Source organism: Diabrotica undecimpunctata, chromosome 8 (assembly GCF_040954645.1).
Source record: "Diabrotica undecimpunctata isolate CICGRU chromosome 8, icDiaUnde3, whole genome shotgun sequence".
Classification (NCBI taxonomy): domain Eukaryota; kingdom Metazoa; phylum Arthropoda; class Insecta; order Coleoptera; family Chrysomelidae; genus Diabrotica; species Diabrotica undecimpunctata.
Window position 1 is genome coordinate 2735100 of NC_092810.1, and position 15540 is coordinate 2750639.

Here is a 15540-nt window from a genome sequence, read left to right on the forward strand (position 1 = left end):
GACTCGATGAAAAATAGATATTTGTCAACAAGTTTACAGAAGTATATAGGAAAACAATTTTAAATTGAGTATGACCACCAGGTATAAAGGTTGGAGCAGAATAGAATACAATAGTTTTGAGGGTTACTAAGCCCTAAATAAAGTTACCAGTGTCGGAATGATGGAGATTAACAGGTACTAATGAATTTGCAAGAAATGTAAGATGTTTATTTTATTGGTTATATATAAAATAATTTGTGGCCGTAACAGGGGCCGATTTGTAAAAAAATGAATATTATTTTAATCAAATTCCATTTCAGATTCACTGCTTTCTTCTAAGAAAGATTACCGGTTCCAGCATTGCATCAGTCATATTATCCAAATTCCACCTTTTATTTTCTTCCTTGTGAGCATGACTAACAGTATTTTTCCAATTTTCTGGAGTTACTTTTGATAAGGAATGTTCTAATAATTGTTGTAAGTCTTCTAATTTAAAAGTTTTGTTGTTGCGTCCGACTTCACCCTTTACTTGAGACCATATATTTTCTATCGGATTCAGATCACAGTGGTATGGGGGTAAACGTAAAATAATTACATCACGGTTTAATGCCATTTCATCAATTATATATTTTTAATAAGCTGCTTTATGTTGTCTTACAATAGGTAATAATTCCTTTTTTGTCGAATTCTCCTTCTACTCAATTGCGTGTTTATCCAACCATTCGATTATCTCTCCTTTTTTCCATGCCGTTGTTGGCAATTTTTCTGCTAGTCTTGAATGATAACTAGCATTATCCATGACTATGACAGAATTTTTTGGAATTAAATCCAACATTTGCTCAAAATATTCTTCAAAAACGTCAGCAGTCATTTCCTCGTGGTAATCTTTAGTTGATTTTGAGGCAAAACTTAATAATCCACCATTGACAAAACCGTATTCGTTTCAAATATGGGTTATTATGAGTCTGCGTCCTTTTCCAACGGGAATATTGTTTATTCCAGTAGATACACCTTCGATGAATGCCTGACGGGAACTTTTCACATTTGTATCAACCCATAGATATGGTACAGTATGACCTTCATTTAGCCAAGTCTCGTCCAAATAAAAAATTGTTTTCCCTTCTTCTCGGTACTTTTTAATAGTTCTTAGATAATCTCGTCTCCAACATACAATGTAATCTATTTCAATTAAAACGGATTTTCTTCTATTCTTTTGCCAACGAAATCCCATCTCTCTCAATAGTCCCCATAATTTCTTGTTGCTTATGATTGGTAACTCTTCGTTTTCTCTAATTAATGTTTGGATTTTGTCCAATGTTGGAAATTCTTTGTTAAAAAAAATGAGTGGACGCTGCGTCTTATCATGTTTTTATGTATTTCTTCAATTTCCAAGGGTTTACTCCCTCCACTCTTCTTGGGAGATGAAACAGTTCCTCCTTTTCTTTCTTTTAGGAATCTATAAATTGTTGCTTCTCCAACCCCTGTCATATTTGAACACATGGTAACGATTTCACGAACATTACTTAAAGGGCGTTGATCTACAAGTGCATCGTGTACATTTAATATTATATTTTTCTCTTTTAGACTGAAGGTACCTTTAAAACTACACTTAACCGGGATAAAACCTGTTGTCGACGTCATTTTTAAATTATGCAAATAACAAAATATCGACACCAAGAACGTAGGTAGGTAAGACATGAACAATGTACATCTACAAACTAAATGGAAGATGCAAACAATTTCTAATTTATATTATTGGCATAAGTTGTAATGTAGCATAAAAACTACTTAAACTATCATTAGTGAAGCCTTATCAGTAATTCCAGGTAATCGTTCAAAGAAGGTATTCTTTTTGTGTCAGGCGATAACTTGTATACAAAACAATAATCACCTTTAAATTACTGTTTACATTACTTAATTTATTTCGTGAAACATTGAATTCTCTCGTTAATCACCCGTCTATAATTAACAATAATCGTGTGGCATATATACCGACGTTTTTTACGCACAAAAAAGGTATAGTGAGATTAGTGGACACTTATTTTACAGAAGATTTTTTAAAAGATAATGAATTGTTGACGGCATCTTTAAATATTAATTTTTTTTTATTTATTTCAAAACAAGTTTAGGGTGACGCCTATGGTTTTTTGACCTGTTGAGGATTTGCATACATAATGTGCTATCAATATGATGGAAAAGGACTATATCAGATAAGCACCGAAAACGTGAAAAAGAAGAAAACCGCAACTTCTAAACGATATTTTAAATCAAACAATTCGAAGAAACGTGCATCATTTTTACTCATCCACCCCATAGACTTCATAAATATCAATTTAATGATTGATTGATCCCCTTATGAACAATTACCGGGTACGCCCTCTTCCCGAATCAAAAGTTCCGAGTTGGAAACTTTGTTGTTTTATCGCCTTACCGTCGAAAAAGTTACGGAAAGTGACATCCTGCGCAGTTTTATCGAAACGACGATAGAAAATAGACCCACCGCGAAAATTCGCTAGGAAAACCCGACCGGATCGCCGGTGGTTTGAAAATGATAGGCATGTAATGTTCGCAAGACTATTTTTGTGTGTGTGTATTTAAATGCGTTAATAAAAAAACAAGGTACAAGGTGATTTTTGCCGTAATGGATGATATACTTGTTTTATATGCGACATATGTGAGTATATTTATTAATTTGGTGTATAATCCAGGCAATTTAGACTGTTTTTTAATTCGCTTGCGATTCGGCGATTTTACCACAGCTTTTGACACGTTCAAGAAGAAATATTTTTGTATTAGAAATTGTTTAAAATATTACATTCCGACAGATATCACAGGTTTACAAAAAAATATTTTTTAAAATTGTTTAAAAGTGTTTTTATGTATTTTTCAGCGCTGTTTGCAAAAATGCAATCCATTTTTTTCTATCACGTAATGTTTTCTCACAAAAAAGGAATTACTTTTTGGTATAATAACAAAATTTTAGCAATTTTATTTCATGTATAATACATGTTATAAACTACATATTATCTAGTACACTTACATTTCTCTTTAAGGTCATAAGTCCTTATAGTAACGCTTTTGCTTTCCGTCGAAGCTTCTTTTATTGCTTTTCCGGCTGTGTACTCGTTGAGGGTCATCTCGTTTTAGCATCCAGCAGTAGTCCGCTATCATGTTGACGTTCCATCTTCCTTGATACCTTCTTTCCATTTCCTTGATATCTTGGTGGAATCTTTCACCCTGCTCTTCACTTACATCACCAAGGTTTGCAGGGAAGTAGTCTAGATGTGAATGGAGGAAATGAACTTTAATGCTCATGTTACATCCCAGCTTCTTAAAGTTGTCGAGCATGTCTGCGACGATTGTCTTTTTATTTCCTAGGAAACCGGTAACAACTAGTTTAAAAGATGTCCATGCTGCTTTTTCGTTTGTTTCCATTTTGTCCATAAGATTGGGATACTATATTCGTATTGTTGTCTTCGAGCGCGCTGACACCCGGCCACCATCTGTTGATTTTTTGACCTGAGCCTTCGGAGACTTGCGTCTTTCAATAAAAGAAATAGCACTGACACCAAATTTAATGCTTTCATTTTGAACTATCCCTTGGCAGACCAAAGTTTATTTTTTATAGCTCGGACAGACACGTCGGCGTCGGCTTACTGTTCGAAAGTCAAACCAATACTATTATGTAATAACTAATAATAATTACAAAGCAATAGTAATTACCTGTTATTATTCTTAGGAAATCTAAATAAACTTATTCCTTTTCCTGTCACAGATGAACATCCGCGAATCGCACAAATATATCCAGACATTTTAAATATAAATTAAACTTTTAACTATAAACTATAACTATAACCTTTTAACTATAAATAAATTATATAAATGGTCAAATGCACTTGTGTCGAGTATTTACCATAGACGCTTACGGACTATCGAAAACAACCAGAATTAAAGAATAAGCACGTGTTTTTGACAGTTACACAACCAGAATCGGGCATGCGTATACAAAAATGGTACACGCTTTTGGACCGTTGTGTCGCTTCTATGTGTGTTCGGTTTTTCTATGCCCATACTCCAAAAATAAAAACCTTTAAAATATATCACTCTGTTGATGTGGTTTTATCCATATGTAAATGACTAAATGGTAATTTAGGGGTTAGAATAAATATTATATTATAATATATATTCAAAGTACAGCGAGGCTTCTATACAGGCGTTGTATTACTTTTTTCTCTATAGTAAAATGCTGAAGCGAGCGTCACGGAACTAGCGCCACTAGATGGCTTCCTCACGGGTAGCGTCACAATATAGCGGTTCTTCACATCAATTCACTACTCTCGATCAATTTGTTTGTAGTCATCATATTTTATTCTTTAATACACATTTAGTAAAAATACAGTCATTAAATGAGAAGTAAAAAATTAAAAGAATATCTGTCAATAAAAAATTTGATTTAGATTATATTACAGTAACATCTTTTCTTATTTACTAGATCTTCGCTAATTAAAATCGAAGTTCTTCAAAACCTTTGACCTAGTTATTCAGACAGTCACATTATCTCACGATTGTGATTAAGATTTTTGGCAAAAAAAAGAAGATATTACATGTCTTCAGATTGATTGATTGGGGTTTTTAGACTAAAAATATTTTGAAAACATTGTCTACAGTTTAAGATCATAAATATTGACTGAGTTTACATTGTTTTTTTTTGTTTTGCGATGTTTTTGTTCACGAATTATATGACAAAATAAGTAAATGATTTGTTGATCTTCGGCCTTTAGTGAATTATCGGTGGAAAATTGTTTAAAATAAAATATCTTGGAATAGAAGTGTAGGACACTTTATATATTCAGTTGACATTTTGTATTTATCGTTCTAAATGGGACAAAGGAACAAAATATGGTAGTGATTTAAAGGACGGATAGAGAAACACATTTTACTGTTCACCTTTTCACACACAAGTTTATCATTTATAACATAAATTCCTACTGGTAGTCTAATTTGCCTGCGTTATATCACCCGAGTTCAATTCGTCCGCACGTTTGATTAATTCCACTGCATATTAATTTATCGAAAAAGTGGACAAGGTCACTACGCGACGAACGTTCAGAGGTCATCTCGCTATTGTTGTTTTTTGTTTCTGTTTCTTTTGTTACAGACCGTGCCGATTCGCGTACGGGGAACGCCACGAGCTAGAGCCTTTTTGAGACGAAAGCGATTAGCTAACGTCAAATCTATCAGATTCAACAAGGTAACGGAAAAGGCTTTAAAAACGCTTTATTTGTTTAAATCAGTTGCAGCTTTGTCTTAGAATATAGGTGTCTGAATGAGAGAATCGTAGTAGATTCTATCATACTATTTTTGATCGGTATGAGTTGCACACTGCATTTTTTCTACGGCTTCAATATTTTGAAACTCAGAGAGAAAGGATGTTAATAATTTTAACCTTCTGTGGTTTATCTCAAAAGGGTCATCACGTTAGAGGCATATACTAGTTCGATCCGGCGGTCAGATTTTAATGCCCTACAAAAAAGGGTTACAGGTAAATTCATCCCGGCCATATATTTCTTAGAAAGATAGTTTAAAATGGTTTTAGTAGGTACACAATGAATAATAATGAATAGCCAGGGTCAGCGTAAATAGAGAATGTTGTCTTCATAAAGCAGGTACTTTGATATATTTTATTAATAGAATTTTTAATAAATAAACTTTCTAGTTACCTATAGTGTATTTTTATGTATGAGAGAGTAATAAAACAATAAATTATGTATGCAAATCCCTAAACTGTTGATACGGGTGACTCAATGAAAAACAGATATTTGTCAACAAGTTTACAGAAGTATATAGGAAAACAATTTTAAATTGAGTATGACCACCAGGTATAAAGGTTGGAGCAGAATAGAATACAATAGTTGTGAGGGTTACTAATCCCTAAATAAGGTTGCCAGTGTCGGAGTGATGGAGGTTAACAGGTACTAATGAATTTGCAAGAAATGTAAGATGTTTATTTTATTGGTTATATATAACCAATAAAAGTTTAATAAGTACCTACCTATTTGCAAAATAAAGTTTAATTCTTTAGATAAAATAAAACGTTTTATTTTATCTATTTGCAAAATAAAGTTTAATTCTTTGCCTATTTGCAAAATAAAGTTTAATTCTTTAGATAAAATAAAACGTTTTATTTTATCTGAAATGAGTGCATTCCACGAAGTAAGGGTTTCAACAATCAAACATTTAATTCTTTAATTCCAGGAATCTACGACAGTAATTGACTAGATAATTACCTTCTAAACTTATTCCACAGAAAATGTGATAGTGGGTTTTTCCATTTTGTATATAGGAAGGTCCAAGTGGCGTATTCAAAACTCTTAACAGTTCACTAAAAGTAGGTACTTCAGTTGCAAGGTGCAGTTTATTGTGTATACTAGTGTTATGGAAAATTTGGAAGTGCCGTGTACACGCCGAAAAATTGGTCCTCTAACAGTTAATGAAAAAACATTAATATTTAATTGTTTTAAATCATTTACAGACAAACGTTTATGTGAAAGTGTTGATGAGACCGTTGAGTTAGTTAGCAGTACACTTGGTGTTGGGAAATCTACGATTTACAGAGTTATTAAAGAAGAGAAATGTGGTAGTTTTCAAATGCCACGTAATGCTCCAGGGAAACCAAAATTTCAAATAGAATATCATTTTAAAGAATGACTTCGACGGAAAGTGCATGAATTCTTCTTTAGACAAGAATTTCCAACATTGGATAAAGTTCTTGTCTCAGTTCGAGATGATAAGGATTACCCAGAAATGAGTCGAAGTACGTTATGGAAACTTTTAAAAGAAATAGGCTTCCGCTGGAAAAAGAATCCCAGAAAGTCTATTTTATTAGAAAGAAGCGATATTGTCATATGGAGAAGACATTTTCTAAGAACCATAAAGGAAATGAGAAACCAAAAAAGAAAAATATTTTATCTTGATGAAACATGGATCAACGAGGGTCATACACCAAATAAATTTTGGCAGGATGAAACTGTTACAAGTCAAAGGCACGCTTTTGTAAATAACTTATCTACTGGTTTAAACCCACCATCAGGAAAGGGACGCAGGCTGATAATAGTACACATTGGCAGTTCAGACGGTTTTGTTGAAGGTGGTTTATTAACTTTTGAATCAACTCGTACCGGTGACTACCATGAAGACATGAACGCTGATGTCTTTCAAGAATGGTTCGAACAAATGATAGATCTTCTTCCTAAGAACTGTGTAATAGTAATGGATAATGCAAGTTATCACTCCAGACTTATAGAAGGACTGCCCACAACCAAGTGGTTAAAAAAAGACTTGCAGAATTGGCTGAGTTCAAAAAATATTACGTACCATCGCGGATCTATAAGAAAGGAACTTTATTCGTTGTGTGCCCTTCATAAAGAAAAATTTAAAAAATACGAAATTGATGAAATTGCCAAAAATCGTGGAATGACAGTACTTAGATCCCCACCATATCATTGTGAATTAAACCCGATTGAACTGGTATGGGCACAGATAAAGAGTGAAGTTTCAAGAAAAAATACCACTTTTAAAATTCATGATGTTAAACAGTTGTTTTTGGAGGCCGTAAATAATGTAAAACCTGAAAACTGGGAAAAGGCAGTAAATCACACTATTAAAGAAGAGGAAAAAATGTGGAAGCTGGACAATATTACTGATAAAATGATCGAGCCAGTTATTATAAATCTTGGTTCTGAAAGTTCATCTTCTGAATCTGATTTGGATTTGTAACAAGTAGCTGTAAGTTTTATATTAATATTTTTATTCATCTATTTAACATACCTTAGACGGTTTTAAAAACTCTTTTTCTCTTTTGTAATTTTTAAAAATTAAAAAAAATGTGAATTTTTTAAAACCCTTTTTAATGTAGGCCAGTCAGTTCTAATATAGTGTGTGATAAAAGGGGTCACTTTTGTTTACATACACATAACACTTTATAACACTGAAATAATTCATTTATTTTTTACAATTATTCAAAATAATTTTTCAATTAATCTTGAGCACGCCCATGGAGTGGTCGGAGCTACCAGTTAAAATTATGGTAATTACTCTCTCATTCATAAAAATAAACTATAGTGAAATAGTCAAGAAAAAATGCCTGGAAGAAGAAAATTCTCACAATTAAGGAAAAAATAGAGCAGGAAAGTAGTTTTAAAATCACATTACTCTATGCTGTGTTAAATACTGTATTTTTTCTACGCTTTTTCAATATTATATGGATTTTATAGAATAGATACTCGCATTACATAAAAGTGTTTTTTTAGTTTCCCAATTAGATAGATTTCGTACCATATTCAATGTAAAATTAAAGCGTATAGTTGAATAATTCTCCCCTATCAATGCAGCACTAATCAAAATCGGTGATACCATAAAATTAACTAAAATCAATACTTTTCACATCATCATAATCAATTCGAATACGAATCAGTTGATTATTTGTACAAGATCGCTTCCTAGATAGACGATAGCGATCCCTACATAACGTTTATACGTTTTCGAATGATGGAAATCTGCCAGATGTATGAAAACATCATTTATCGGCCAAATTGACTTGTATACCAATTATAATTTTTATTTATAAACGAACTTTAGCAATTATTGGATGCTGGAATAAATGAACTGACGTCGATTGTTTATGCAGCGCTAAAATTACTTTAATATAAAAAATGTCAATATTACGTATCCGCATTAATTTTTATAAAATACTAAATATTGGTTTAGGGCATTTCCTTACAATTTAATAATAAATATATTTTGGGTACCAGCGTCATATAAACTAATAAACTTATAATCTTCTTCTTCTTCTTCTAATGGCGCTACAACCCTTTGTGAGTCTTGGCCTGCTTAACAATGTTCTTCCATTCTGCCCTGTCGGATACTTTCCTTCGCCACTGCCTGATGTTCATGGTTTTAAGATCCCTCTCTACGTCGTCTATCCATCTTTTACGGGGCCTTCCTCTTGTTCTGTTTCCTTGGGGCTTCCATCTCTGGACTACTTTTACAGCTCGATTATCTGGCATTCTTTCTAGGTGACCAAGCCAGTTAAGTCTTTGTGACTTTACAAATCTGACAATATCTGCTCTCTGCATTAGTTCATCCAGCTCGTGATTCATTTTAATTCTCCACGAACCATCGCTGCATTGGGTTGGTCCAAATATCTTCCTTAGTATTTTGCGCTCAAATATTCTCAGTTGATTTTTATCAGTGGTTGAGAGGGTCCACGTTTCACATCCATATGTGACCACTGGTCTAATTACTGTTTTGTAGATTCTCAGCTTAGACTCACGATTCAGTAACTTACTTTTCATTAAGTCTTTGTATGCATAAAAGCACTTATTACCGCTAAGAATCCGTGCTTGTATTTCTTGACTGATGTTGTTGTTGTCATTTATTATTGAGCCTAGGTAGGGAAAAGTGGAGGCATATTTGTAGGTATGGTTGTCTACCTTCAGATTCTCATGTTCATTCGATTTTGTGCACTCCATATATTTTGTTTTGCTTTCATTTATATATAGACCAAACGTAGCAGCTTCTCGTTTCAGTTCTATAACTTTTTCGCTTAATACACTTTTGTTGCGGCTTATTATGGCAACATCATCCGCGTATGCGCATATTTGCATAGATCTTGTATTAATACAGCCGTTTATATCCAGTTTTCTAACAACAGCTTCTAAAGTTAGATTAAAAAGTGTTGTTGATAAGGCATCCCCTTGTCTAACTCCATTTTCAATATCAAAGGCCTGCGTCATATCTCCATCTATTCTCACCATAGCTTTGGAACCCTCCAGAGTCATTCGTATAAGTTTAACCAACTTATTGGGTATCCCTAACATAGATAGTTGCTTTAACATCTTTTGTCGATCTACTCCATCAAACGCCTGTTTGAAATCGATATACAAGTTGTAAATAGGTATGTTATATTCAACACATTTTTCATGTATACCTCTTAACATATGTATTTGGTCTATAGTTGACCTCTTTGGTCTGAAGCCACATTGGTATTCACCAATAATCTCCTCCGAAAACGATTCCAGGCGGCTATATATAATTCCTGATAATATCTTGTAGATGACATTTAAAACTGTTATGCCCCTATAATTTTTGCAGAGTCGTTTGTCTCCCCCTTTGTACATAGGAAGTATGATTCCCACTTTCCAATCTTCTGGGATGACTTCTAGTGTCCATATGCGGTCGATTAGTTTATGGATACGCCTCCATAGCGCATGTCCACCATTCTTTATCAGTTCTGCAGTTATTCCATCTGTGCCAGGTGCTTTGTTATTTTTTAGATGTTTTATGACGTTTATCGTTTCTTCCAATGTTGGTTGCTCAACTAGTTGTTCTGCTGTGTGGTGAATTATCTCTTCATCTTCGTTTTGTTCTTTTTCTGGGTTTAACAGCTCTTGAAAATGCTCCTTCTACCTTTTCATTTCAACTTATAATCTATTTATATAAATAATACTGTTTATAAGGTTTAAATACTATTTCATCCACAGGAAAGATGAATTGCTAAATGAAGACATTACTGAACTTTTTGAAGTTGAAAATGTTTGAGCTAACCTTATATAATATTTTAGTGTTATGGAAAAAACTGAGAAGAATCATTAAACATGTATTATTTGTTTATTCGTTATTAAATTTTTCTCTCCATAATTTAATTTATTCCTGTCACCACAAATTGTATAATCAAAAGAGATATTTAAACATTATTGAGATTTTTTCGATAATTAATTTAATATTGGTGTGTGCAAAATTACTAGTTAGTAATATAAATATATAATTACATACCTAAATACATAAGTTGTTTTCTTCCAATAACAAACATTAATTACTATTTAAATGGGAATAAGCCACAATTAAAGGTTGAAATACGTTTATTGACGTTTCAATTTCCACTTCGGAAATCGTTCGCAAAATACAAACATTAGTAAATTAAACAAATACTTCGTTACAGTTACTTAGTGAAAAATTCTTCTAATAATTTAATTTTATCTGACTCATCTATATTGACAATTCAGACATACATTATACATTTTAAAGTAGACAATAATACATTTTAAACCTAACAATGAACAAGAAAGGACAAAGAATTGCATTTATAAAATACCTTGTGAATGCGATCAGTTTTATTTAGGTGAAACATCAAGACCATTAAATGTTAGAATAAGTGAACATCAATCCTATATTAAAAATAGAGAATTTGATAGATCTCAAATATGTAAACACGCATGGGATAATGAACATAGGATTCAATGGAATGATTCAAATATAGTCCTAAAAGAAACGGATGGTAAAAAGAGAAAAATCAAAGAAGCGGCTCTAATTATGCTAAATGAGACCAATTGTGTCGCGAATTCCTCGGCAGAATGTAGTAGGATCTGGTTACCCATATTGAAAGAGGAAGTTATTAAAAGGAAAATACCAGTATTGGTAAGTCAGTAACATATAGAGAATACATCATTTATGTTTTTTAAATAACAAACATATAAAATCGGAATTTGGTGTTTATTGAAGGTAAACTAAATGCACGATCAAATACTTACCATGTCGGGATAGTATTATGAGGTTTTTTCCTGGTTTTCCCTAATAATTTACTATGGAATCACTAACAGGAGAATTTTACTGTCATCATGGCATGTATTTGTCTTTGTAAAGACGAATTACATGTTATGATTTTTTCTGACGAATATTCTCAAGTTAAAGTTGATTTCATGTAATCGAATGAACTATCTTATAAGTAAAGTCGTCCCAGGAACGCAACTCAACAATATTGGCAATATCATTTTAAAGTCGTCTACTTTAAAATGTATAATGTATGTCTGAATTGTCAATATAGATGAGTCAGATAAAATTAAATTATTAGAAGAATGTTTCACTAAGTATCAAAAAACAAAATTTGTTTAATTTACTAATGTTTGTATTTTGAGAACGATTTCCGAAGTGGAAATTAAAACGTCAATAAACGTATTTTAACCTTTAATTGTGGCTTATTCCCATTTAAATAGTAATTAATTTAAAATGCTACAAGAAAATAGCTTCAGAACAATAATAACAAACATTTTTAGAAAAATGCTGGATATTTATTTTAGAAAATCTCCGTCACTGTTTTATGATATTGGGTTTTATCTCACGTGGAATAAAATTTGTGCTATCAATCATTTTCAAATGTACTATAATGGTGTTCACGTTTACACCATTCTGTAGAGTGTCTTTCAAAGGAAAACGCGATATACGACACCTTGTTTCTGTTTTTGCATAATAAATTTGCAAATCAATTGCGGGAAATTTAAAAATTTTCTAAATTTTAGTGCCTGAGTATTCCTTCGTTGTATAAATGTCTTTTTTTACGCTCGATTTGTACAGTCTGATGAATTTTTTAAAGTTTCTATAAAAGTCTATTTATTTTTTTATTCAAATTTATTTTTACGATCAAAATATTCATTGTTTAATGGATTCTTAAAATTATTATTGTATTCCATTCATTTATTAACTCGTTTCCCAGCTCGCATATATAAATAGTGATTGTAATAATCCTTATCAACCAAACCGAGGCATTACTCATTAGTTTTTCAAGCAATTTTATCGTTACAACAAAAACATCGATTAGTAATCAAATACCTATATTTAAAGTTGAATTTTCAAGGTATTTTCGTATTTAATGACAAAAATGAAACGATGTAAAGATGACTCGTTAATTTACGAGGGGAAAGTAAATAGTTCGTAGCGGAGTTTTTAATTTAGACAATATTTTAGATCTTCACCTGAAGTTCTTTATTTGTTTTTTGTTCTATTTGATAAAACTCTATTTAACATCGATATTGCTCTTCTTTATTCCTGTACAAACTTGGGTGTCATATATATTTTTTTAAATATTCAATGCACTGCAATGATTTGGGGGTCTATGAATGATAGTGTTTCTGTTTTCACATCACTAATACTTGTTTTTAGTATATTTTGAATAACGCTGATAGACATCGTCCATGTTTTGTGATGGATGATTGTGATCCAAATGTGGACTGATTTTACAACTACACTGGGGTGAAAATTAACCGGACACTCGGATTTTTTTGTTTTTTGTTGGTGTTTAGATCAAAACTTGTTTAATTTGTTTGAATTCTATTTTATGCCTTATTAGCGATAACGTTTTTTCTTGTTGGAACCTGTTTAGAAGTTTGTATTCTAATGAAGTCTAACAGTGGTGCTTCCTTAGAAAGTTGATGGTATTATACCTGATTATAATATTATATTCGGCTGTAGGTTTTTGTATTGTCTCCTGTTTAAAACTTGCTTTAAAAAAATTATGAATCAGAAGAAGTAGCACAAGCTGTTGCTTTACAGGATGATGTGCGGAACATTCGTTACGTCGCAAAGGCTTTAGGTATTTCTCGAAATACAGTGTTTGATGCAATACAAAGATTTCGGAAAACAGGACAATACACCAGGAGGCCAGGTCAACGTAAACGAAGCACCACAAGTCAAGTTGAAAATCGCTTTCTTAGGTTACAAGCGTTACGTCATCGTAGATTATCAGTAAAGAGACAGCACCGGTACGGGCACACAAAAATTTGTTTTTCCCTAGATCTACTGAAAAACTGGGCATTTCACAACATCTGGCATCAGCGCCTCTCATAAGAGCCTATGTGTTAGAGTGAGATAGAAAATCAATTTTTCCCCAGATTCTGGGGAAATTAAAAAAAAAATTAAGGTTCATTCTGGTCATTTTTGACGCTTTTTGTGGTGGAGGCGCGACGGCTTATTGGATCGTGACGTGCAAGGTATCTGTGGAAAGGGGAGGTGTTAACGAATATGTTAAGACAAAAATTAAACGTTAAGACTTTGCCGAAATGGCACTATATCGTATCTCAGTTGTTATTGGTTAGATCGTGACGTGTGAGGTATCATCGGAAAGGGAAGGGAGTAACGAATACGTAGGCACAGAAAAAAACAGCGACGCGTTGTCAAAAGGACACTAAGCTTGTAACGTCTAAACGACACAACGTACAACAACGTGCAGGATATCGATGGAAAGGGGAGGTGGTAACGAACATGTTAAAACAAAAAACGGGTGTGGCAGTCCAGTGGGACTGCCGGTGGAAGTTACTTTTCTATACACGCATTCGCCGTTACAAATTTATTTGGGAGTCAATCTGCACAATCATTACATATGTAATTCTATAGGTAAGACATATCAGAAAGAGAAACAGAAACGAGTTGAATGCAAATTTTTTTTACACATACTCTTCAGTAAAATTCATTGTTTATTTTGTTATTAATATAATAATGTTTTCATATAATATTTCATATAATAGTGTTTTCATCTTGTTCAGCATTTGTGTTTGGGCATAAAATGTTATGAGTATTATTGTAGATATGCTTTTCTCGATTTGAACTATCTTTTAGCAAAGCAAGTTCCATATACGAGCTAGGCTTCTGCTTATATTTAGTACAAGTTTGTTTTTCGTTGTTAGAAAAGTCTTCTAATTTTATTTTAGAAAACGATAAAATGATATTTAAAATACCAAAATTTAGACCTAAAATAATACAATATAAATTAAACTGCCATATTAATAAGTATTTAAAAATGACAATAATATACATAAAAAAATACACTACAATACAGTGCAACATAATTCCATATAATAATACAATACAAATTAAAATGCAATATCCATAAGTATTTAAAAATGACAATAATGTAATAATATTAACAAAAAAGTCCTCCCCGACTGGGAATCGAACCCCGGTCTCCCGCGTGACAGGCGGGGATACTGACTACTACACTACCGAGGACATAACACAAATGTATTTCAAAATTGACAGTTCTGGATCATACAGTGATTTATTGAGATTATTACTTTGAAATACAAAAGAATAATATAATTATGAACATTTAATAAATAATTCAAAACATATCACATAAATAATAATATTAATAAATATTTTATTACATGTATATACATATATCTTTATATAATAAATATAATATTAAATTATATATACAAAAGGAACATTTTTATATTCGAGAGAGGAAGAGAGAGAAAATATATCTTCTGTCTCTCTCTTACTCATTATCTTACATATGTAATGATTTCACAGATTCACTCCCATACAAATTTCCAACGTGGAGCGCGCGTATAGAAGTATAACTTCAAAAATCAAACGCAAAGACTTTGCCAAAAGGGCGCTATATCATATCTCCGTTGTTATTGGTCAGATTACTACGTGTAACACGTTAAATGAAAGAGGAGGGGATATCCATACGTTAACACAAAAAACAAAGACAAAGACATTGTCAAAACGGCACTATACCGTATCTCCGTTTCTATTGGTGCGATCTGTGCGAATGAGGGCTCGTTGGAAAGAGGAGGAGATATCGAATATGTTATCGCAAAAAAACAAAGACAAAGACATTGTCAAAATGGCACTATATTAGATCTTCGTTGCTATTGATCGGATTTTAGCATAATAGACGTTGAAGGAAAGGAGAGTAGTCACTGAGGCTAACAGAGAAACAAA

At 32.4% G+C, this 15540-nt stretch overlaps 1 protein-coding gene across 5 annotated transcripts in view; it reads left to right on the forward strand.

The window, feature by feature from the left end:
* The window catches only part of Dmtn (transmembrane and coiled-coil domain 2 protein Dmtn), an 87603-nt gene that overhangs the window by 50566 nt on the left and 21497 nt on the right, over positions 1–15540 (forward strand). The window contains exon 1 of one of the 5 annotated variants that reach the window (XM_072542334.1): positions 2495–2653. The exons of the other annotated variants lie outside the window; for them this stretch is intronic. Coding sequence (XP_072398435.1) covers positions 2621–2653 — 33 coding nt within the window. The 5' untranslated portion in view covers positions 2495–2620. Of the gene's footprint in view, positions 1–2494; positions 2654–15540 lie in introns of those variants that run through there. 5 annotated transcript variants of the gene reach the window in all.